At 29.8% G+C, this 26,932-nt stretch overlaps 1 protein-coding gene and 1 long non-coding RNA gene across 3 annotated transcripts; both read right to left on the bottom strand.

Annotated features, from left to right (window-relative positions):
• Positions 1 to 5,641: 5,641 nt before the first annotated feature.
• LOC108473715 (sugar transporter ERD6-like 5) lies at positions 5,642 to 9,441 on the bottom strand. 2 transcript variants are annotated; one of them, XM_017775435.2, is made up of 18 exons: positions 9,087 to 9,441; positions 8,803 to 8,865; positions 8,485 to 8,574; positions 8,282 to 8,341; positions 8,120 to 8,185; positions 7,943 to 8,008; positions 7,788 to 7,863; positions 7,640 to 7,704; positions 7,453 to 7,545; positions 7,273 to 7,353; positions 7,099 to 7,183; positions 6,970 to 7,013; positions 6,806 to 6,868; positions 6,655 to 6,714; positions 6,487 to 6,540; positions 6,326 to 6,385; positions 6,097 to 6,211; positions 5,642 to 6,009 (listed from the first exon to the last, which is right to left on the bottom strand). In XM_017775435.2, the coding sequence occupies exons 1-18, from the start codon at positions 9,294 to 9,296 to the stop codon at positions 5,888 to 5,890; spliced, it is 1,473 nt and encodes a 490-aa protein (XP_017630924.1). In that variant the 5' UTR covers positions 9,297 to 9,441; the 3' UTR covers positions 5,642 to 5,887. The 2 variants fall into 2 exon arrangements, with proteins under 2 accessions (XP_017630924.1, XP_017630925.1); XM_017775436.2 differs by having other exon boundaries at positions 6,101 to 6,211.
• A 10,366-nt stretch (positions 9,442 to 19,807) lies between these two features.
• Positions 19,808 to 20,548, bottom strand: LOC128284353 (uncharacterized). The gene is made up of 2 exons (XR_008274780.1): positions 20,439 to 20,548; positions 19,808 to 20,075 (listed from the first exon to the last, which is right to left on the bottom strand). It is a non-coding gene; the product is annotated as an uncharacterized LOC128284353 (long non-coding RNA).
• Between the last annotated feature and the right edge of the window lie 6,384 nt (positions 20,549 to 26,932).

Below are 26,932 nucleotides of genomic sequence, written 5' to 3'. Positions count from 1 at the left end.
CCCATGCATTCGCGCGTGTTAAGCTTTAGTCCTTCTTATTATTTCAGCAACTTATTTTATTTATCAATTGTCCTCTTGGTTTTACTTCTGTTTCAATTGAGTTTTTCTTATTTATTCATTATTTTCAGCATTTTTTTTTCAACTTTTTTTTTTTTTTTTAAAAATGTACTTATCAATCACCATTTAATATATTATTTTGGAGTATTTTGTTAAGTTTTGCATGGTCTTAGTTCGTTAGTCACACTTTCATTTATATATGTATATATGTCCCTATATGTAACTATATATCTATTTATTTATTTTCCTTTAAACTTGTTTGTTTAAAATGTTCTTTTATATATATATATATATATATACTTTATAATAAGGTCAATTTCATGCATATCATTAATATTATATTATTTTACACATATATTTGCTTTTAAATTTATTCTCATCTCTTATTATATAATTTCACGTGATATACATTTTAAGCTATTATTATATATATATATATATATATATATATTATTAACCTTATGTTATTTTATTCATATGTTTTCTTAAATTTATTATTGTATTTTATTATATAATCCTATATAACACATCTTCTAAATTATTTTTATATACGTATATGTTTATGGATATCTATATTTGATATATCGTTATTAAACTTATGTATTTTATACACATAGTTTTCTTTATATATGTATACATAGGTAGGTTCTTAAAACTATTATATAATTGGTTATAAAATTAATTTAATCATGCATGTATTTCTATGTTTTTACAAATAATTATTTTTAAAAGTTATTTATATATATATATATACATATAATTTGTAGATCCATTATGTTTTTAAAGATTATATCGTATTATACATTTTATTATTATTATTTTTAATATATTTTACACATTTTAAATTTTATTATATAAATCCTCATTTTAAAATCAATATTATTCAACGTTTTGGTATGATATTCGATTTAAACATTCATTTTATAATATGTATTTTAAATGATTAGATGTATATCCTAGTTTTTTTCACAAATAAATTTTAAAGTGCACCAATCCATTAATTCTCATGTAGTATAAATTATTGATTCATTAAATCATCTTTGATTCAATATCTTATACTACTTTGACTCTTAAATTTGATTTTGTTCTGCATATATTTTGTTGTTTGTTCTATATTGTAGCATATACGTTGTTATTGCATGGTATTCATCTCATTGATGTGATAATTATTCTCCATGCATGATTGAAATTGAATTATATTTCCAAGCTAGTTATGCTTAGTCATTTAAGTTCTCGTTAGTTGGTTAAATAAATTGTATTGCCTCCACTCTTCCCTTGTCGCGTTTTATGCGTACACATATTACCCCATATTATCGTTTTCCAATCGATTTTTGAAATGTGGTTTTATAAGATCCAAATTTTTTGATTAAATCCGTCTTATTTCAAATCGAATTAATGCTTTTTTAAGCTAGTTTCACAACTATTAAGAATTCTTTAAAACGAAGGCGACATTTGATATTTGGTAATTCTCGGAATCGTGCCCTAACCTGTTGGGTTGCAATTTCTCGTTTGCTTAAAGTAATCGAAGGTTCCTTTAGAATTTCACCCATATCTTTTAAAAATTCCTTAAACGAATGCGATGTGCGATATTTGGTAGTTAGCGGAATCGTGCCCTAACGTGCTGGATTACAATTTCTCGTTTGCTTAAAATAATCAAATATCCCTTCAAAATTTCAGTCATGTCTTCTAAAAAAAAATCCTTTAAAACGAAGGCAATACTCGGTGTTCGACAATTTGGGAATCATGCCCTATCGTGCTGGGTTGTGATTTCTCGTTTGTTCAAAACAATCGAATATTCCTTTAGGTTTTCACTCATGTTTTTTAAGAAAACCCTTTAAAACAAAGGTGATGTTCGATGTTTGGTAATTCGAGAATCGTGCCCTATCGTGCTGGGTTGTGCTTTTTCATTTGTTCAAAACGATCGAAGATCCCTTCGAAATTTCACTCGTATTTTCTAAGGTGAGGCAATGGTCGTTGTTTGGAAATTCAAGGAACCATGCCTTACTGTGCAGGGTTTCAGTTTTTCGTTGGACTAAATAGTTGAGCATCCTTTTGTGATTTTCTAATTATAAATTTTCGGACGTCGAAACAATAAGATTTTTGGCAACCAACTCGGGTTATTCAAATGTTATTAAAAAAGAACCACATTTCAAAAACATTTTTAATTTTAGACATAAGGACAGTATTTAATCGATTTGGTACCAATTTTGGGCGTAGTGAGGGTGCTAATCTTTCCTCATGCGTAACTGACTCCCGAACCCGTTTTCTCAAAAGTTCGTAGACCAAAATCATTGTTTTAGTAAACCAAAATTGTTTTATTAAAATAATCGAATTCCTAGGTGACCTGATCACACCAAAACAAAAGATCGGTGGCGACTCCATGTCTTATTTTCAAAAAGTCGATTCCCTCGTTTTTCATGAAGTTGAAAATTTTCAAAAAGGGATGGCTTCGATAGTGTTCTTCTATTTTATAAGGCAATTATTGCTATAATCCCTAACTAAATGTTAGATCTAGAGTTCAAGTTGCAATCCGCGGTTGTCAATTTATTCTCTAAGTCAACCCTTTTATGTATACGGTGTATTCGAGATGTTTCTGTAGATTGTGTTTAAATTACAAAACTGAAACTAAGAACGTATGGTATGATGATTATTTTGTTGTATGAATGTTTAATGAGTTTTGCATGTATAGTTTATATGGAATATGACAAGTTAAGTATGTAATAAACATTCTGATGTTGAAGTATGATTGTATAAGTACTTCTAGAATGTATGAGATGAAATATATGTTAAGTCTTGAATGGTGTCAATATATAAAAAGGGTTTGTCAAGTAAGTTTGTGTTTGTTCACTGCGGTGGAATCAAAAGGGGTTCGTCGGGACTTTAAACACAATCTTTGAAAAGAAAAAAGCCTGTGGTCATGACATTCACTGAAAAGAATCTAAAGGAAGGTGATTACCTAATGGGGTTTTCTATGTGTCCCAGGACAATGATAGGCAAACCTCACATAATGCGAGTTTAGGCAAATCCATATAGTATACACGTTAGGAAAGGAAATGTCTTTGTGGCATATTTCGTAAAGGATGCCTTCGTGGTGCACTCTTAAGGACAGACCTCATGGTGAAATTTGAAGGAATATCCTTTTTGGCGATAATAAAAATATTAGCCTTTATGGTAATCTCTAAAATGATAGCCTTTGTGGCAACAATCTGAATGAAATGCCTCTGTGGTGCACTCTGAAGGAACAATGTTCATGGCAGACTCTAAGGAAGATGCTATAATAGGGCACTCTGAATGAATGGTATTTATGACTAACTCTGAAAGGAAACGCTTTTAGTGTGTAAGGGTAAGTCTTGCAAGATCAAATTTTGTATTAAATGGTTTTAGTGCGCTCAGTGTGGTTCGTAAAAGTAATCAGTAAGTTCAATAAGGCACAGTGTCTCTATGGGCCACAGTAAAGTATCGTATAATATTATGATTCAATTGTGAATAATGAATTGAGAAGATAAAGAAAAGTAAATGGGTATTCTCAAGGAAGATTCAAACTGTATAACTGAAGGAGGTATTTTGTCTTCTATGTACATGATCATTCATGAATTTCAATGAAACGATGACTCCGAGTTATGTATGCAAGAATAACAATGTTTCGTCTGTATAGACCTCTGGAAATGAAATGGATAAAAAATCATGAAAGTTTAAAATGAAGAACGTAAGTGATGTATCGAAGATATTGATGGGTAAGACATGATCTCAGTGTAAGGTATGACATCTATAGTGTATGAAGAATGGAATTCTAGAAAAGTATTTGCCTTAGACAAGTTGAAGGATAAGAACAATAAGATGGTTATTTGAATTACCAGATGCAGTGTGCAAATATGATTTAAGTAATCAGTGTTTTTCTTACTAAATTCTTATGAACTTATAATGGGTTATACTTTATGTTTCAAGTTGAAAGTGAGACTATACTTGAAAGAAATATGCCAAGGCTACACCAAAGTAGCGACGTATAAGATTATTATGCATACAGAGCAAGCTTTGTTGGCACGATCGAGCTTGGTGTGATACATAGAAATCCTTAATTCAGGATAACTATATTAAACCAAGACATCAATTTTGTTATACTTGTAATTAAGTTATCTATGTATTATAATTGTAATTCATAATTGTTTACACTTATGTATTTTTGATGAATTTTTATCTTTAAGTAGTGTAATCAATCATAATTTGTATAAGTTACATCTGTATTAGAGTGGTAACACCCTAGATTCGAATCTAGTTCATCGGATCGAATTTGGGGGTTACACACATTTATTTTTCTTTAAAGAAAAGATCATTAGATACCCCCTTTTCCCAGAGTAGTATTCCTTTATTTTAAAACTATGTTTATTTAGAAGCACTATTTTAGAATAAAAACTCGTCACACTTTAAGGGTTAAGATGTACAAGTTTGACCCTTGGTGACTAACATCAATTAGTCATAATAACATTATGCCATCAAGCCTTCCATTCAACATTCGACGTGTTCAAAATAATGTTCAATACAGATTGATAATTTCAAATGGCGGTTTCTAACAGTTAACCTAGCACCCCCAACAAATATATGTAACCCCGAAAATAAGAAGGCTAAAAACTGGATGCAAATTTGGCTGTACCCCTTCGATCATCACGCTTAACGTGAGAAAATGAAAGGAAGAAGAAACTGGGTAAGTTTGTGAGAACCTAGTAAGTTCCTGGGAATAATAATCCCACCATGATTACTATCAAACAATAAGGAAAAGAAATTCGACTAGATCATGATAGTTGGCAGATACTTTACTTTGTTCTGGATCAACTGGCGGATGATACCAAAATCATACTCAGACTATTGGCGAACGAATCTGGTTTCTAAACTCATTTATGATAGTTATGGGCACATTCACTCCTTGAATACGCCATTTATGTGGACTACCATTTATGACAGACAGGCTTACTGTTCATGTTATCATGCAACATGCAAAACCACATGCATCCTTTTTCCACGTACACCCTTCATTGTATTAGCTTCTAATCCCGATTCTTGAATAACCAAATTTTCCTATATCTTCATATCCACTCATCTGAGCAATATAACAACATCACCTCCGTATCCTCCTAACTCCCCTCCTTGTATGAACACATATGTGTTCGCTTACAAGGCTAGGGTTTCACCAATCACGGTTTGCATTTAAGTATCATTTGTGTCTTTTTTATCATTATATACAACATCCCTTTGGTACCTCTTTGAACCAATTTGGATACAGAGCTTATGCACCAAATAATAAATAATTTGGACAAGCCTATACAACAAATAATAATTTCATAATGTTAAATGGTTGAGATTTTTTCAACACCACCAAAAAAAAAAAAAAGGAAGGGGATTTAGGGCTTTGCTGGCATTGAGGAAATGATGTTCAATAGTTCATATGAATTTGTCGCTACAGTTCAGAAAGCCTAAAAAGCTATACATTTGGATATTCATAAAAGTCAATCCAAATCAGTACAATTACTCTTATGATCTAAGCTGCCTGCAAAAGAAAATGCCAAATTCAGTTGGCATTGCCCAAATGAACTAAAACAAAATTCCAACAGTAAATATATAAAGAAAATTGAATGTCACAATACTGTACAAGTTCACAGTATACAAATACATATTTAGGGTCTTTTAAACCCAATATGCTGAAATGGAAAAGGGTTCACCAGCATTGTTCCTCCTTGGAAATGATCACTTGTAAAATAAGAATGAAAGTAAGCCATATGCATACTGTTTATACCTATTGGTGCATGCATTCATGGCCATGCCAAGATTAAATCTTATATTACATAAAATGAGTGATGGATGCTTGTATTTCCTCCAGTGTTCTCTCCTTCGTCTCTGGGACTAACTTGGCCACGAATAGGACAGTTAAGCCTGAGATTCCCGAGAAAAAGAAAAATGTACCTGCAGTGATGTTTGCTCATACATTTTAGTTCTGAACATTGATATGTTAATTTACTCACTTAGAGAAGGAGAGATATGGAGGATGACCTACTAAGCTCCAATCCATCATAAAATTGAAACTGTAAGTCATTATCCAAGCAGTGGACCAATTGACTAAAGTCACCAGGCTTCCAGCTTGAGCTTTAACATTTATAGGAAATATCTGACAAAGAATATGGACCATGTTTTAGTCAAATGAATCTCTTGTCTCCAGCTATTGAAGAAAACTTGATATGTAAGCAATGATGAAGCTTTTTATCTCAGAATTGGCACAAACCTCTGACATTATAATCCATGGTATTCCTCCCAACCCTATTGTGAAAGCTGTAGCAGCAATCTGTTTTTGCAGTATTGATCAGTTTATACATGTAGTTTGGCTCAATATGTACAATAGTCAAATAAGTGAAAAGCAGAAGATTGTAGGACAAACTAAAGTACCAAAGTACTGCTAAGTGCTAGAGGTGGAGTAAGAGCCTTCAAATTGGGGAGTTCCTGATTGTGAAATAACATCAAAGTTTTCAGGGAAAAAAACATAAGAATTTGAAAGCATTAAACAAGAAATGCCATTGTCAATCTCTTGAAGAAAATAGCTAAATTCTGTTATACCTTAAAGCAGAATGCCAGTCCCTGGAGAAAGTAGGAGAAACACAATCCACTTGCAGAAACCTGCCAAAAAATTGGATTAAAATTCTATTCTTTTTAACTTGGTTTGTTCAGCATTTTTACAATCTTAAAATGAATTGTTTACAATACTAACCAAAAGAAGTGGCCGTCTACCGGATCTATCCATTAAAAGCAAACCTATAGTTGCTGCTGGAACCTGCGAAAAGAAACAATGTAATCAACATGTCTCGGAATTCGGAAATGCTTGGAACACAATTTGACATTCATTACAAGTTGGAAAAGTAGCCATGAAGGTACCTGTAAAACAGCTAAAACTTGAAGGCCAAGGCTACCTGATATACCTGTTGCAAACAAGACTGTTTTCATCTTTCTTTTCTCCCACCACTACCAGGTATTAAACTTGTATTGACAACAAAAATAATTTACCGGATTCTTTGAATATGCGGCTAGTATAATATACCACAGCACTATTTCCTCCTAGTTGCTGCAATAGCATTAGGCCAACTCCAACCTGCAAATTCCAAGAAGCCGTATGTAAGTGATCAGGCAAGTCATAAATGGTGAGTACAGATTATTAAGCTAATGTTATTCTCGGCTCACAATGAGTGCATTGGCATATCTCCTTTGGAACAATTCAAGGAAGCTTGCTTCTGTTTGTTGCTCAAGAGTAGCTATATAATCCTACAAGAGAAACGTAAGCACATAGCGTTTCTTGTTATCATGAGGAAACAAGTGTTCACAATCTTTAGAAGATAACAAGATATGAAGCTAAAATGATACTCTGATCTCAGCAGCTTCTTCAGAAATATCTGAGTTCTCTCCCCTAAGACGCTTCAAGGATGCTTCAAACTCTTTTTCTCGACCACATTTTGCCTGCAAAAGCCAGTCACATGTTGCATTTTCTCGACCACATGTTATGCACTTAAAAAGCGTCCTATGATTGGCCATACTACTGAGTTAGACATACCAGCCATCTAGGGGACTCTGGAATGAAAAACAAGCCTATTATCTGTACTACACAGGGAATAGCACCTGAAGGAAATAGAATGGATAATACATAAATAACATAACACTACCTTTAGCTTTAAGTTAATAAAAAAAATCAAAGTATATACCGATCATAGTCAGGGTGCGCCACGAAATGAAGGTTCCAACGAAAAACATAATTGCAAACCCAGAAGAAGTCATCAACTGCACCATTGGGAAAACTCGTATCTAAATAATGATGAGTTTAAAAATCACAATCAGTTATGGGTTTAGTATATTTTACCTGGTTTGATGATGCAAAGGAACCCCGGTAACTTTTAGGTGCTATTTCAGCTATATAAACAGGTACCTATTTGATATGGAAAGTTCAGCTACTATATATACATGTATCTCAATAGTAAGTTACATAAAAGCTGATTTAAGTTGATGAAATGTGAAGTGTAAACCTTAGTATATTTACCACATAACAGAAAATAGAGACTCCGAGTCCGATCAACAGCCTTCCAATATCCAGCCACAAAGCGTTCTTATAACAAGAGTTGAACAATAACCATTTAAGATCTTACAGATTGGTGTATATGGAGTTACAATAGCCAGTAAATGATTCAAGCTAGAAGTTAACCTTTGCAAATGCTATTGCTAGCCACCCAACAGTGCACAAGACATCAGAGAACCACATTGCCTGTTTCTCACGGTACATGAACACATTAATTAAGAGGGATGAGATGAGCCATTATTCAACAGGAATTTAACTTGAAATCTTATATGATTATTAGATCTTTGGAACGTATAAAGGCTTAACCAAAAGAAGAAAAAAGAACTTACACGTTTCCTACCGATAAGATCTGCTATCTTCCCACTTAGAATTGCTCCTACCATTCCTCCAATTGTAATTATTGAACCGAAAACAGAGTACTGCAATTGGGTGACAAAGATAGGATAAACTTAGAAGGGGAAAAAAAAAAAAAAAAAGTATACCCGTATTTGTCACTCACGTTGATTCGAGTAAGATAGTTACATAAACCCAACTGGAGCTTTCTTGTGCTTTAAGTAAGTGGAAGCCTATTGAATATATGATTTTTTCTGTCGTACAAAAAAATAATAATAAAGGAAATGAATGGAACAAGATTCGGGTGTACTAACTTCTGCCAAGGAGAGGTCCAAGTCTTCCATGATCCCTGTCTCCGCTGGTGATGAATAACCAAGCTGGGTTCATGCAAAGTTAGATCATTATCAGTAATTACCAAATAATATAAATATTTGCACATATTATTAAATTTAAACGTGTAATTATTAAAATATTGATCATGGATGAAACCACTTTACTTTCCGAATTCCGACTAAAAAACCTGGAACAAGAAGAAGAAGAAGAAGAAGCATAATAAGAGAAAAGGGTTCGGAAGAGAAGGAAGTACTGAAGAACTTACAGAACATCCATAGCTGAATGAGCCACAGACAGCAACAAACGTACAAAAGACAAGAACAAGTGTTAACGACGAAGCTGCCGGCTGAGATGGCATGTTAAGGTTGTCGGTAAGACCGTCACCGTCGGCGCCATTGCCGGTTGGTTTTGTTTCATTTGGTGGTAGTTGATACCTGCTTGTTAACAACCCTTCTTCCATATTTTCCCTCACCATTTTTCCAATTTTGCTGGTTGTTTAAATAACCAAGTTAGATGAAGCATCTATCCATCTGCCTTTCAAATTTTCATATAAAAGAACTTTTATGTACATACTTTTAGATGCATGTTTTCCATGTTTGATTTATTTTTGGAATAACTTTACATTAGTTAGTTATATTTTAAAAATATTCAATATATTATGTGAATTATCAATATACATTTTATTAAGATATTTATACTACAAAATATAAATACCACATAAATATTTTATGAAAGTACAAATATTATATATGATTTTTTTATTTTTTTATATAGTTATTGATTTGATTATAGGAAATTATTTAAGATCTAATTTCACTTACTTTGAATTGAAAATACTTATATTTGTATTAGTTCCAATAAGTATGGCTTATAATAAAATATAAAATTAGAAGGAAAAAATGTTGGTGGGACATGTAGCACTATTCTTAATTACTTATTGACCTTAAAAGTTTGATTTGATAATACTAAAATATAGGCATAGGGTTAGAGGATAATTATGTAATATGGGACCCAATTTTTAAGCTTTAATTTCTTGACATTGGGTTAAATACATTTTTGTGGATAAATTATTCACAAAATCTTTTCTAGATTTGATTACATTTTGCAACTACTCTACGCTAACGCTAATTATAGAATAAATAAATATATAAACAGATCTTAATTTTTTTAATAAAATTCGTGGTAATTTAATTTTCCATGTTTCTCTCCTCTCAGAATAATAACCCCATCATGGATTGTTGTTCCGGCAGTCCTTTCGAATGGATCCGATGCTGATAACTGATACCAGTGGATCTATCTATCGATTTGGAATGCCTTGAGTAACTTCATGCAGTGGGCTTCCACTGAGTCGTTATGGCTCGTTTCTCTCTCTTTTGATGGGTTTTTGTTCAGCAATGTTTAGTGTGTCGGGATTAAAATTTTTGTCTTCCAATCCGTACGACGTTAGAAGATTTCTTAAATTTAAATTTATTTAAATTAATTTAATTATTATAAAATAAAAATTTTGATAAAATTTTCTAAAACACTAAAAACAGTGTGAAAGCAACTAAAAATAAAAAAGCATTGAAAAATATAAAATACACAAGAATACAATATCCTCAAGGTGTTTGATTAAATACCCTCTGAAAATATTTTATAACATATAAAAATTAAATCTATAGTAATATTATACTACTATAATATAAATATTAAAAAATATTAATATGATTATATAAAATTTTAATAAATAAAGATATATTAAATATTGAATATTGAATATTGAATTAAAAATAATATCAGTATATATTTTTAATTTTTTTAAAATAATATGGGTGGGACTAAAATGAGATTAAATTGGCATGACTTGAAATATCAGCCTAAATTTTTGTTAATATCATGTTTAAGCTTGGTTAGACTCATGAACACCTCTACTCATAATTATATTGAATATTTCATTATGCCTTGTTTTATTTTAAGGCAAACTACATCTAATATCACTAAACTATTGCTAAGTTTACGATTTGGTTACTAAACTTCAAAAAGTTAAAAAGTGGTAATTAAATTATTCAAAAGTTTTCATTTAAGTCACTAGACTATTAATTTTTTTTTTAAAAAAGTCTAGCTAACGAGCTCCAAATGATGATTTAATAATCAGTATAGTGGGTCAGTACCTAATGACGAGTAGAAGAATATATCTTAGAACCAAGTCGATTTAGCAATCAGTGTTAGAAACCAGAGAAAAAAATTATTTAAATTTTGATTCACAAATTCGTGTCATTCAAAGATATTTCATAAAGAAAAAGTTAAACTATAAAAAAAAAAGTAAAAAAGAACTTTTAATTAATGTAAATAGTGTAAACAAAAAATTTGACTATTATGTAACAATATTAATGGTTGAGTAAGTTAAAAGTAAAAATTTTAAATAATTTAATAATTATTTTGCAATTAATTAATAGTTTTACCTTTTATTTTATTGACAAGTGAGCCGTGAAAGGACTTTTTTATTGGAATGCTAGAAAGAAACAGTCAACAGTAATTACTGCTATGACGAAGACAAAAGCTAATCCGCAAGCAAATGATGTACTAGATAGGTTTGAAATCAAAAGGTTGTTACAATAATTGGAATTTGTCAATTTCTACTTAATTTATAGGGAATTTCCTTTCGAAAATCAAATTAAAAAGAAAATTTTGCCTGAAAGTCAAATTTAGATTAGTCAAGTTTTTGTTACAAATTTCAAGACAACATTTTTTATTTATTTATAAAATCTCCCTGCCCAACACAGATTTTTCACTAAAACATCTCCTCTTCTAATCTTATAACTATTGTTTCATATATTTTAGAGAGTTGTTTTAACTAGAGTGTATAATTAAGTAGTTAATAGATTTCTTTTATTTTAAATATGAAGCTTAGATTTCAAGATAGGATAACTTAAGGTTAGAGAGTTTCCATTTTAGGGTTAGGTTTTAAATACAATTAAGTTTGGGTTCTAGTTAGATATCATCATATCAAGGGAAATTGTTGATTGTAAGTCACTGTTACAAAAATCCAATTTATCCAATCACTTGTCGTCTCAACTTTTTTTATACCAAAACAAGCATACAAATTCTACATTACGTGATGGTGTGTAAAGCATGCTTTAAAATCTGTTTTAGAATACTATTTCAATTAATATTAGTATTGTTATCAATGTAAGAGAATGTAAGTTTAAATACGTTGAAATATATTATCCTCTTATTTAACGATTACGGAAGGGTGATAAATAATTTTAAATATTATATAAAAACAAAGACTAAAATTATAATACTACACTAATATAAATAAATAAATAAATAAATAAATATGCTTTAGAATCAGTCGATTAGGAAGCAATATTTTTAATTCAAAATTTTTGTTTTTTTTTATTTTTAAAATTTTGTTGTTGATGTGAAGGGATTAGATATTAAGGTGCTTGATTTTTTACTTCTTAAATTTTATTTTCGGTTACAACATGCTATATAAATTCAACACTTATTTAGTACTAAAAATTAGAGTTTCTTTGGCTATTGAGTATTTTCTTTTTACACCAACAGATTGGTGTTTTTATTGCCTATTTATGTGATTATTTTTTGTGAGTCGTTCATTTCGATATCTCAAATAAAGTATCTTTTTAATCGGATTTGATAGACACTATATTTTTTAATTGACTTGTTTAATTTCGATTGGATTATAGATCATTTAGATTATCTACTAACATAAATTATTTTTTACATTATGATCCAACTGCATAATGCAACTTAATATTAATTAAACATTACATAATCAATAAGCTGACATTTTATTTCATTTTGCTTTACGTGTAAAAACTATTGAACTTTATACAAAAGATATTAATGATAATGATAGAATTTATTAAATTAATTTGTTCGAAAAATTAAAAGTACATAGATAATATCACTACACTAAAGGCACTGTATCCCAACATTATCAATATTCTCTTAGGCCCTAGAATTCTCATAAGTTGTCTCCCGAATTTTATGGCTCTTTTTTAATTATTCATAGAGTTAGTCCTATGACTTATCAAAATTCATTTATTTTAGGTTATTTTTAATCAGGGTTAGTTGTTTTTTTTAATTATAAAAAGAGAGTAAAACTCTAACACCACCGTGATTAGTACGACTTGAATTCAAATCACATATGGATTACTAAGGTTAAGTTGTTTTATTTCCCTCTAGAAACATATTTTCATTGATTGGTTTTGTTTGATCTTCCATGCTTTCCCTCACCATTTTTCCAACTTCATTAATTTTTAAATAACCAAATTAGATGAAGCATCTAGGCATGTGCCTTTCTGCTTTTCCATGTACAGAAACTTTAATGTATAATAATAATTGATTTGATTATAGGACCTTAGTTAAGAACTTTTTCAATTTTATTATGATTTGAAAATCATTTCATTCAATAATTGAAAATATAAAATTAGAAAATAAAATTGATGGGACAAGTAATGTACCTTAATTTTTAATTTACTTGAATTAAATATCAAATGTTTTGTCCCACTCAAAAGGTGAGCCGAATAAACTGTCTTATTTAATTTTATTTCTTGCTCGAGGAATCAATTTTGACACTAAGTTGGTTTTGATAATACTAAAATATAGGCATAGAGTTAGTGTATAATTACGTGTGATGTGCTAGAGGTGTTTATATTTAAAGTTTGGGTTGAGTTTAAATGTAATATTAATATATTTTATGTTTTTTAAATTTGGTTTGGATCGAAATATGAATTTAAATTTTTCTTAGATTTATTTATGTTTATAAATAATTTACTCAAGCCCATTTTAAACCTTTTCCATATTATTTTAAATTTTTTAAATATTTATTTTATTTTAATATTTAATATTTTTATTTTTATTTTTATTTATTGAAAGTTTTATATAATCGTTAATATTATTTTAATGTTTATGTTAAAGTAATATTATAAATTTAATATAAGTTTATTTTTAAATATGTTCTAAACTGCATAATAAATAAAAATAACATAATATAAAATATTATAAACTTAAAAATAAATCGGGCCGAGTTCAATCATTGAATGTTTAAGCTCGAGCCCGACCTATATTTTAAACGGGCCTAATCTTTTTGTCCAAGCCCATTTTTTAGGCTTAATAACTTTACTCAAATCCTCCCAAATTTCAAATAGATTTTCGAGTCTGGACAAATAACTTGACCCATGAAGAAGTCTAGGTCGCACCAATTTCATGAATTTTTAAACTTTAATTTCTTAATATTAGGTTGGATACATTTTTTAGATAAAATTTTCACGGATGTTTTGTAGATTTCATACATTATTCAAATAATCTGCCCCAATGCTAATTATAAAAGATATATATATGTATATTTTGCTCTCTAAATTTGTTTATTTGTGATATTTTTTTCTAATTAATATTTGAATTTGAATTTCATTATATTGATTGATAAATTTACCCTAACATCATTAATTTTTGTTGAGGCATTAATAGCCCATGTGATAAGTTCATAAATGTCAGTTTATCTGTAATAATTTTCCATTTTAATTTTATTATTTAAGTCCTTAATCATTTTATTTTTACTCATTTTATTTTTTAAAGTTTAGGTGAATAACTAGAGAAAAGTCAACTTAGAAGATTAATTTTAATAATTTTTTTCAGATTGGACCTTCAATTGGTACTACTTCAATATTTTAGTTATGATTTGAGTTAAAGAAAATGATTCTGGGTCTATAATTTATCGTTTTGAAGGAAATTAAAAATTTTAGTCAAAGTTATTTCATGTCTGAAGCTTAAAAATATTGAAAAGATGTCTAAAATGACTTGAAAATTTGATGCGAAAATCTTCTAAGAAATCTAGAAAAATTTTCTTTATTTAATCAATGATATTTTTGTATTTTATCTAAGATGTGATTTTTCCTATAAATAGAAATTGTTAAATTAATATCTAGAAATATCCAATTTAGTATTATTTTATTTTTGTGTTTGCTTTTCTCCATAAGTTTCTAAAGTCTTCTTAAAGGATTTTCGATATTTTGATTCTAAAAGTTTGTGATATTTAATTGTTCTTTATTTCTTTTTGTTCTTTAGTATTTGCATGCCTATGTTTTAATTACAAATATTCATTTTTTTAATATTAGTACTGTACTCAATTGCTTAGAATATTTATCTTGTCAATTGTTAAATTTGTAATTATTTAATTGATTCTAATATTTGCGACGAATAGCATGATTGGGTATAAGATATGTATGCAATTCATGTTACGTGGACAAGCAATCTAAACTAAATTAACTCTGCTTGTGTGTGTTTGTTGATTAGAATTAGATTTCCCTTGCTCATAATGCTATTGATAAGTTAAATCATAAGCGGAAACTTATAAGATTATTTATTAATGAATAACTTCAACAAGATTCTTCTGGGTTATCAACAAGGTAAGGAGAGACTTGTTGTTAGCTATGACGTCAATAACTATAACTAATTTTTTAAAGAGCACTGAAATTATCTTTGTATTAATGATCAAACTAGTAAATAAAAATAACCCCATGTGATAGCCTGATAGTCAAGCGTGTTTACCACCTCAAGTGTTGCTTGGGTTTGAATAGCGTTGGTTGTTCGAGTTTTGCTCTGTTATTGTAATTCACAAAAAAAAAAAAAAACTAGTAAATCAAATGAAGATTTTACCTTTAGCTAGACTTTCATCGTATTGCTATTTTTTAACTTTATTTTGCTATCTCATTTTCATTTTTTTTAATTTAGAAGGCCACTTTGTTTTTATTTTACTTGTTTTATTAAAGAATAAAATTATCATTAGTCTCTTTGGATTCAAACCTATTCATTATTGTCTACAAGTTTATTTTTTAGTAAGGATTTATTTTTGTAGGTACTATACAAAATCCAACAATGACACATGGCAGCCTTTAAGCATGACACATGATAAACATAAATTAAAAATTTTAAAAACTCAAAATATATAATTTATTAAAAAATGTACTTTTTCACATTGAAAATGAACTTGGACAAAAGGTTGTCTAGATACATTTACAGCTTGTCTAAATTCATTTTAGATGTGCTTTTAGTAAGTTTATATTTTTTTATAAAATATCATGTTATTTATATTACTATTTTAAAAATATATATAAAATTTTAAAATATATAAAGTAATAAAATATAAAATAATTCACATTAGGAATAAACCTGTACATATTGTTTTCTATACTCATTCTAGACATACTTTTTAATAATTTTATATATTTATATATTTTTATAAATTTATAGTGTATATATATTTTTATAATTTTTTATTTTTAAAAGTTATGTGTTTATTTTTTTATATATTTTCAAGATATTATAAGTGTTTTACATATTTTTAATTGTATATAATTTTATATTTTATATATTTTTCAAAATGATATTTATTAAAATAAAGAATATAAAACATATATGGAATGGATCTAGATAAACAGTTGTCTAGATTTGGATTTACACAACCATTTATCCAAATTCATTTTTGATGTGAAAAAACTTATACATTTTTATCGATTCATATGTTTTTAAAAGATTTTTTCTTTATGTTTGATAGATGACACTGTGAGAGTGTAACACCTTAAACCCGACCTAGACGTCCAGACCAAGTTGAAGAGTTACATCACCTGTACTAAAAAATTCATATTATGATAACACAATCAAATTGATCCAATAGTCACATAATATTCACCACAACTATAATTTAAACATATAACCTTCATAATAAGTCCATAACATCATAAAACATAAATCCCTAATAGTAATGCTAAAAAGGAAAGTTAAGTGTTTGACTGAGCTCCCGCAACACCGACCTAATCAAGACTAATAATTACCTCCTGAAATCCAGTCAATAAAAGGGTGAGTTGTGAACTTAATACATAAAAAGGAATGTAATTCAATAATGGTTGCTTATAACAAAATTCCAGTTTAGAGATTTGGTTAGGAATGTTCCTAATTCCATCCGCTACACACCAATTTCAGCTATCTCAACACACCACTAAGGACATTTAATGCCCATCCATCCCTGCACACCTTTAGAGTGTTCAATGAAACTTTCACAAAAATGCAGCTTAACTGCTAGATCAATATGCGACAAACACTAAAATTAGAGTGTTACTCGTTGTGGCATAGCCACGATTTCAGTACAAACTTCTTTTCTCTTCACAATCTCCCACCACATGTTAATCCAGAATGCAATTATCCGTAACACATGTCCAATCATTCTAATACATTACATAATTAATAAAATAGTTCAATATTAGAGTGGCATTACAATGCACATTCAGGTATGTGATTCAAAGATCAGTCTTAGTGTGTCAGACAGTTCTCATGTAAACAAATTCAGTCATCCGTACAATGAAGAAACCAATAACCAAGTTTAGCAACATCCTTAGCCTTAGAAACAGTTTCTCGGACCCAATATCAGCCATTCGGTCTGGGCACACGCCCATGTGCCTTGGCCATGTGGTTTTTTAAACACAAACAGTGAGTTACATAGCTTGGGCACACGCCCGTGTCCTTAGCCGTGTGAACCCTACACTAGCATAGCCACACATGGTCTAGTCACACGCCCGTGTGGCTGGCCGTGTGGTGTCAATAGCCACCATTTTTAGCAATTAGAAACTTGTGAATTAAGGTTTCCGGTACGCATCTAATTTTGTTTTAATGGAGAAGTAATACGGAGACTACCGGGAACCTAATTAATCATTTTACAATCAATTACACTATCAATTTCAACATTTAACAAAATCAACCTATCGTTAAAAATATGTCGAAAGGTTCGACGCAATTCTATTCCAATTCATACACTCACCTCATACGAAACAGAAGAAATCAAACTAATATGACATATTAACGTCTTTTGCAGTATCCTTGCCTAAACAAAGTAACCAACCGAAGGTTTAACAGAAGTCAAATAAATGAGCGAAGACTCCTTTTGACAGAAAAATGTTAACAGAACGGAATTCACAAATGGAAAGAAGTCGCAACGAAACTTACGCGAAATCAACCTCACAGGCAACCAGACTTCACAATTCACACAACAATCAATTGCTGAAAGAAGAAAAATAAAAGAGGGAAGAAAGGAGAAACAAGATACAAACAGATGCTTAACCAGTGAACCAGCAAGCTCATTCTTGACATTGATCTACCCAGAATTGCACTTAACCATCTATCCCACGGATAAGGGTTGTTTTAAACTAACTAAACTTTAGCAACGCAATTCGAACTTCAAACCTTAAACACAAACGCAGAGCACAGAACCACAGATATAGAAATTTAATTACTGCAGATTCTCACAGTTAGACTCTATTTTTTTTTGGGCATTACATAGAGACTATCAAATGTTACCATTGGATTGATCATTAATGCCATGTCAGTATAAATTAATGGTGTAAGTGCAAAGATACTAACTTGTGTGACGAAATACAAATTCAAATCCTAACTAGGTAAAAAAGAATTAGACATTAATTATGTACAAATGAACAAGTTAAAGGGCAAAAAGAAGAAAAAGAAAAATGTTGTTAATTGAACAACCTTTAGTTATTTTGATCACTGTAATTAGTAATAGTAAAGGATATAGAGGAGATGCGAAACTCAAATATTTGTAAGTTTCTTGTTGTTTTCTTCTTTTTTTCAATCTAACAAATAATACAACCAATGAACAAATTTACTTACAATTATGTTGAATATATCATTATGCCTTACTTTATTTTATTGAGAAATGAGATGTGAAAGGATTTTTATTCGAATAGTAAGTCATTTTGTTATTTTTGGAAGAAAGGAAAAAAAAACAAAAACAGTCCACTGTAATAACTGCTATGATGAAGACAAAACCTAAGCGGCAAGCAAACGATATACCATATAGGTTTCAAATCAAAAGGTTAGTGAAATAGTGAATTTATTTTATGTACCCTCCTCATTTTATTTGTTTATGTGTTTGATTAAGTCGGGTCTTTTAAAATTTTAAGTTTGTCTGTTCAGTCCAGATTCAGGATAAAAATTGGGTCTAAAACTTGGTCCAAATCTAATTCGGATAAAAAATGTTAAAACTCGAGTCTAATCTAGCCCGCCTAAATTAAAATTTTCATATTATCGTTTATAAAAAAAATTATAAATATAGTACATCAAAAATACTAAAAATATTAAAATAAATATTTCCTAACAAATTAAAAATAAATTAAAAAATATTTATACTTAAATTAAGATATTTCCCAACATTGAGGTTCGGGGTTTGAGGTTTTGGGTTTAGGGTTTAGGGTTTGAGTTCGGGGTTTGAGATTCACGGTTCAAGGTAAAAAAAATTATCAAAATTATGTGTAAACGACATGAAAAAAAATTGTTAAAATGTCATTAAATAGTTAGAAACGTACCATGAATGGTGTGGTGAGAATGATCCATAAAATAATTTCTCGATAAAATAATTCAAATTTCTGAATCGATTTCTTTTCAAAAATAGAATCTAGATGCAACACACCTATACCGGACCTGATTGCCAAGCCAAGATATCGGGATGCTACATTTGTTGCTGAAGCAACGATAGTCAAATTCGTTTCATTCTGAGTACTTATTTCATCACTTTGATCAATTTAAGCTTTTGATATGTCTTAGTATCATTTTCAAGTATTATACGGGTTTATTACAGCTTTTAAAATAGTCTAAAGAGGAACAAAGACTAGAGCGAAAGGTTTTCAAATTTTAGGAGTAATTTCGGGATGTCGAGGGATTCCTCGTTGCGATGTCACAAACTGATTCATGTCGTTGCAATGTGGTTCCTCTATCGTCACGTCAAGAATTCTATTTCCCATGTTTTACCATATTTCAAGTTTTTAACATCCAAGTCTCTTTTCAATAGCTCAAAATTCAATCAATTCAACTCATTTCACATAGCAAATCATTATCATTTAAGTATTTATAGTTTCAAGTCCACATAATATAACATGATATTCAATTAGAAATATAAGACTTATAAAATTAACACAATTATCAAAGTTTTCAAATAAGTCTATTAGAGGACTCACACTTACAAATACAATTTACTTTTTCTACATGACTAATGCCAATATATATATACCTATTGTACAGCCCAATTCTTGCCCAAGCCCAAAAATTAACCCTAGCCCAAACAACACAAAAAAGAGAGAAAAGAAAAGAAAAATCAGAAATTTCAAACCCTAAGTGCGCCGCACCTAGGGCCTTCTGCCTTCAACCATCGTCTGCCACCCCACCTGCTCTACTGCCATCCACTGGCCTGCAAAAATGAAACAAACACGCAAGCAATAGATTAAAAAGGCATGGTGAAAGGGCTATAAAAGGGGAAGAAAATCGAATGTAAAGGGGGGCTTTTCTTTTTTTTTTTTTCGGAAAATTTCATCAATAATACAAAAAGACATTGATTCAAATAGACATCGAAATAAAAAAAAACACACAACAAACATTGAAGAAAAACAGATTCAAACGTGCCGAGGTTTTATCTCCTTTTCCCTTTTAGTTTCATTTCTCGACTACACATACGTATATTTTTCTTTTTTTTTCTTCTTAAAAATAGTATATATATTTATATATAAATATAGTAAAAAAATAAAAAAAATAAACTTTTTTATTTTTCAGCTACCGTGTGGCTGGCGGCGATCAGTGGCAGAGACTAGCCAGAGTCCTCGCCGGAGACGCACCTGTAGAAAGAAAACAAAAGAAAAGAAATTTTTTTTTAGAACTGTTAACAAATGATTTTTTTTCATTTTTTTGACTTATATAGGCCACCCAAAACGACGTCGTTTTGGGACTGGCCTTAAATGCCCAAAACAACGTTGTTTTGCCTCCTCTGACCCGACCCGACCCGCTCCAGGCCTAGGATCCGCGTGTTTTCGTTTGATGGTCTAATTGCGCATTTGGCCCTTCCGCATTTTTCTACTTTTAAATTTCATTTTTTTGGCTTTTAATTTATGCCCAGAAATTTTATTTCTTTTCCAATTGAATCCCTTTGAAGCTGTGCATTTTGGGACAAGAGGTTATTGCCCATTTTAGTCCCTCCTGGTTGTTTGCACATGCAATTTGATCCCCTTCTATTTTATTTATTTCGGATTTGCCCCAAAATTTTGTTTTCAGATTCAATTACGTCCTTTTTATTACTTTTGGTTGTTTTATTACATTATTTATATTATTATTATACTTGTACATGTATTTATTTTATTCTAATGTTATTGTTACCACTTCTATTATTATTATTATTACTTTTTTTACTACCATTATTTTTCATACATATATACATCTTTATTTACATTATTACTATCTCTTTTATGTTTATTCTTGGTAATATTGTTATTGTAATCTTATTTTATTACTATTATTCTTATTAATATATTAATATTTTTACCATAATATTATTTCCTATTTATATATATTATTATTATTGTTATTAACATATATCATTATCACTAATGTATTGTATTCTTTAGTATTATTGTTATTACTATTCCTATTATTCCTATATCTTTTATTGTTCCTTTTATTATGTATTATTAATATATTATTACTACTATCGTCACTATTATTATTATTATTATTATTATTATTATTATTATTATTATTATTATTATAACTACTATTTATACTCTATTATTATTACTTATTATTTTATTATTGTTATCTAATATACTATTATTATCACTATTATTATTTTACTATTGTAACTTAATATTTTTGTTTTCATTATTATTATTATTATTACTATTATTATTAAACTAATTAATTTCATATTGTTATTATATTATATACTTCCCTTTCTATATTTATTTGCTTATTACTTTATTACTAATTAACTTAATTTATTAATTATTATTATTACTATTATCACTGTTGTTATTACTTTACTATTGTGTTTTAATGTATTACTAATGTTACTCTTATTTTCATTATTATTATTATTACTATTATTCTTTATTGTCATGGTTATTATTTTTTTATTTTTATAGCTATTATTTTTAATATCACTATTATTATATTTAGTATTATTTTTACTTTTATTATAACTACTACCATTATTATTATGGTTTTTCTTTTATGTATTTACGTTTTTATATAATACACTGATTTTATTTTATTATTTATTCGTTTATACTCTTATGTAATTTTCGACTTTGAATTTTTATTCTTTTTATTTATTTTGTATCATTATTTTGTTCCATATAATACTTATTTATATTTGTACCATTATTATTATTATTTAATCTTTTAATTATAAGTTTGTTCACACATTTTACATAATATTTATTATTTTATTATCCTTGTTATTATTATTATTAAAAAACAATTCACACAATGTTTCTTTACTCATCTGTTTATTTACTTATCCCCGATTTAAAATCAAATTTACACTATAATTTGCTTTATTATTTCATTTATCATCATATTTATTTCATTTTTATTTCGTTATGTTCTCATTATCATTATTTTATTATATATGTCTCTATGTATCGCAAGTTTATGTTATTCGTCATTATTATTGTGTTTATATCATCACATTTGTTATTATTATTTTACTATGCATATTAATGCTGCAATTTGTTTCACCATGCAATTATGATTGCATTAGTCTTTTACTCGACGCATACAATTGTGTTTTCTAAAATAAAACAAGCTTCGTATTTAGAAAATTCGAGAAAATTGTGCCCTAACTTATTGGGTTCCGATTTTTCTCGTTTAATCTAAACAATAACATAATCTTCTTAAATCACAACACGAGTTTTGAAAAAATGCTTATTCTCGGAAATACGAGGTGTTGTGCCCTAACTTACCGGGTATGACATTTTGTTAGCTCGAAATAAGATTTTCACAAGTAAAGGCAATATTCGGTGTTTGGAAATTCAAGGAAACGTGCCCTAACTTACTGGGTTTCGATTTTCCTCGTTTACCCTAACTAACCGAATACCCTTTTAAAAAGAGGTTAAAATATACGAATTTCTGAGTAAAAGGCAAGCTCATTCTCAAAAGTTCGAGATGTCGTGTCCTAACTCACTGGATATGACATTTTGTTGCTTCGAGAAGAGAATGTCTTTAACGTTCGAATTTTTTTTTTTCACAAAAGGAAGGATCGTGTTTCAAACTTTTTCAAGTTTTCAATTTTCGATCTTAAGACACTAATTAATCAATTAGGTACCAATTTTGGGCGTTACGAGGGTGCTAATCCTTCCTCATATGTAACCGACTCCCGAGCTTATTTTTTTAAATTCTGCAGACCAAAATCGTTGTTTAAATAAATCAAATCATTTATTAAAAACAACCACTTTTACGAGGTGACCCGATCACACCTCATCAAAAAGGATTGGTGGCGACTCCCATTTTTTATTTTCATTTTCAAAATGCAAGTCGATCCTCGTTTTTTTCAAAAAAATGGTTTCGACACCTATTTATTTATCAATTAGAACTTCACCAATTTATTTTTTGAGAATCACTTACTTAGTACCTCAACAAAGCATTTGAACTTATTTTATATATTTTCAAGTCCATTATTTGCAACAATTCCTTAGTATTACGCCTCTTCTATTATTTTGCCTCCCCCTCCTCCTCTCCTCTCCATTACACATCGTTAATATTTTTATATATACATAAATCTTTTTCTCTTAACATATCATGCCTACGTGTGACATTAATTAAGGTTTTTTTCTAATTACACACTACTCTTATCAATGTTGTCCATTTGAGTGACAGTCACTAAATTATTTATATCTTGGCCTACAGGATTTGAAATTAAGATCTGCTTTTTATTCTTGAAACTAGACTCGTTGAAATTATTGCACACACGATAGTGAAATAAGCAGTAATGTAAAATATTTATTTAAATCACAAGATTGAACCAGGACAATATAGATATACATATATATATAATCTGGAAAACATAAATAAAGACTAGATCGAAATATTATATTCGTAGGTAGGCAGGAAAAATGAACTGGTAGTTGAGGCCTGTTTCACAGTTTCTTTAAGATAGATTCGGTCGCTCCGTTTCTGTTGGAGAAATGTTGGTCGACTATCTCCCAAGATGCAACAAGGAGATGAGCACGATAGTAGCACGGCTGCAGTGATCAACGAACTGTAACCTTGCCTTCATCTATCACCAAAAATGGTTTGAAAAATATGCAGGGAAAATATCTCTCGAAATTTTGGAAAATTCTATGTATATCTTTTCCTACAAATTATTTGGTTTTAAATAAAATTCAAATAAAGAACTTTTGGAAATTTTGACTAAATGAGCTAATAACGTCCGTGAATTAAAGAGCCATTAAACCCAAATTAACGTTTGAATTAAAGGAGCCATTAACTCCTTTTAATACTCCTTTAATTCCAAACAGATAAGCTAGAAAAATAAAATTACGTATTGGGCCAAAATATCTATAAGCCTAGGTGTGGGTGCGCCCTTAACCCAACAGGTTTGGATTTGCACCCCAAGGCGCGAGGGAGAGTATTAGTTTAGTCATTCAATAATCACCAAGTTGGTTCATATATATAAGCATATTCCACACTTGATATCTAACCAATGTGGGACTAGGCTTTCCATTTTCCTCAACATAATTCACAAGTGGCTTATTTTAAGCATCAATTTCTCATTCATCACTCAACTATTTTGAGCATAGGATATATCGTTGTAAAGGTCTCATAGGGTAGAAAATAAAATCATAATTTTATGATTCAAATCTCCATCTTTACTAATCTTGAATATGCCTCAAAGTTTCCTCAAAGTTTCTAAAAAATCTATTTTTTTCCAACAATCCCCCACATAAATGAAAATTGATAGCTTTAATGAAAAACACTGACTAGTTGTGGTGATATAATCTACGATCGATAGTTGCATAGGATAGGTAGGCATTAACCCTTGAACTTTCCCTTGTGAAAGTATATTTACTTTACTAGCCAACCAGTAGACTCGATGTCCTTGAACTATTCTGTCGTTTGTATAAACAATGTTATACCTTACACAACTACCTCCCTGCCAAGATGCAACCAATTGACGAAAGGACCAACTATATACATTATTGAAAGCTATGAGACCCGTCATCTACAGAATTAGTTGCTAAGAACATGCCACACCAAGTAACTGTGACCTAAATCTTATTAAGTTTAGAATTTACCTGTACTCTAGCAGAAAATCCTCCCCTAAGGTTCTTCGGTGTTAACTCAACAAGATATATTGGCAATTGTTCTGGGTTGAATTATTTATACCATTAGCCATCTTCATATGATTATATGTATCAAATGGGAAATGGAATAATTATAACATATACCAAATAAGCAGCAATTCCATTTCTGAATCCCATCAATAATCTTCCTACATCAAGCAACCAAGGAATCTTTCCAGCACATAAAAATACAACATTAAAGACGTAAGATCATGTCCATAAAGGAGAAGTCAGTATAGTGAGTGAAAAAACAGAAGAGCCCTTTGCAAATGCTATTGCAAGTCATCTCACGATGTAGAATATGTTCAAAACCCATATAGTCTAGTTCAAGACATTGATGAATTAGACATGATTTTCTGACCACTGTTCAATAAATGGCTAGAAACAGTTTGGTCATTTAGTAGTCATATAAAAGCTTACATCTTTGTTGGGGATTAACATGATTAAGCAACAAACAAGTAAAAAATAGCGGAAGAAATTGAAAAATTAAACACACAAATTTAATGTGTAAAAACCTCTCCAAAGTTGATAAAAAATCACGGGTAAAGATAATTTTACTATAATGGAAAAAGAACGAAGAGTACAAAAGATGGAGATAAAAACTAAACCTCAAAACCCAAAAATAAAGAACCCTCAAAACGTATACACAAAATTCTCCAAAAGTATTATGAGTTCTAATCTTTTAATGGGTATATTTTCTAAGGTTGTAAAAGAGCTTAAATAGGCTAAATTCGTAGGTCAAATAAATTATGCTAATAAATGCTAAATATATTATACTAATAAATACTAAATCTTTTAAAAATAAAATATATTTTGTTTAACTTGACTTTCAAGCAATCTCTTATTTTATTTAACCGGAATTTGGGTCATACAACTTTAACAATCTCCATATTGACACTAATTCTCACAATGCCATCCTTTCCAAAGCCCGCCACGAGTCTATCTTAAACTTTGCAAGGAATTAACTAAGTTGAATCTGTGCTCAAAAGTTGGAAGACTTCTAGCCTTTGACTTGTGCATTGCTAAATCAAAACTAACTTGGGTTTGATTTTCACGAACGCAGTGCCCTAACATTTCAAAACATACATTCAAAAGAGAATCTCTCTTCAACGAAACAGTCATATATTTTTCCCTCCTATGACCAAATTGTCTCTACTCCAAACAAGTTGACTTTTTAACGGACAAAGGATGTCCGACTTCACCGGTCAATATAAAACCTTCTAGAATATAAAAACCGTCGGTTCTTTTACCTTTTAACAAAACGAGAGCCCCATAAGACACCTTAATATCGCTCGGCTTGATGTTAATTATGTAACCTTTCGAGTTTAAAATACTCAAGGAGATGAGATTTTTTTTGTAAATCAAGTATATTCTTGACATCTGATAGTGTCCTAATCATCTCATCGTGTATCCTAATTTTAATAGTACTAATACTGATTACCTTACTGGATGAATCATTTCCTATGCACACAACTCCACTTTCAACCGAACTGTATGTGGAGAACCATTCTTTGTTAGGACACATGTGAAAAGAACATTCTGAATCTACGATCCACTCGAACATAAGCTCGGAGTTATTGCTCGTTGACACTAACAAGAAATCATCACCATTTTTGTCGACCAAATTAACACCAACTACATCTTCCTCGTTACTCTCATAGCCCTTTTATTTCGCAGTTTATAACAATCTGCTTTGACGTGACCTGACTTCTTACAATAGTGACACCTTTTGTCTCGCTTCTTTGATGCTACCAAATGGAAACTTGCCTATCTGCCTTGCTATCTGAACCAAATTCATTGTCGAGCTTGTCTTTACTCAATAAATGACCCTCCACATCCTCGAATGAAAGTTTGTCTCTGTCATAATTAGAGTCTCCCTAAAAGACTTGTATAAAGAGGGTAAAGAGCACAATAATAACATAACCTGATCTTTATT

Source organism: Gossypium arboreum, chromosome 11, assembly GCF_025698485.1.
Source record: "Gossypium arboreum isolate Shixiya-1 chromosome 11, ASM2569848v2, whole genome shotgun sequence".
Classification (NCBI taxonomy): Eukaryota; Viridiplantae; Streptophyta; class Magnoliopsida; order Malvales; family Malvaceae; genus Gossypium; species Gossypium arboreum.
Note: the sequence above shows the minus strand (reverse complement) of the source record. Positions and strands in the feature narration are given on the sequence as shown.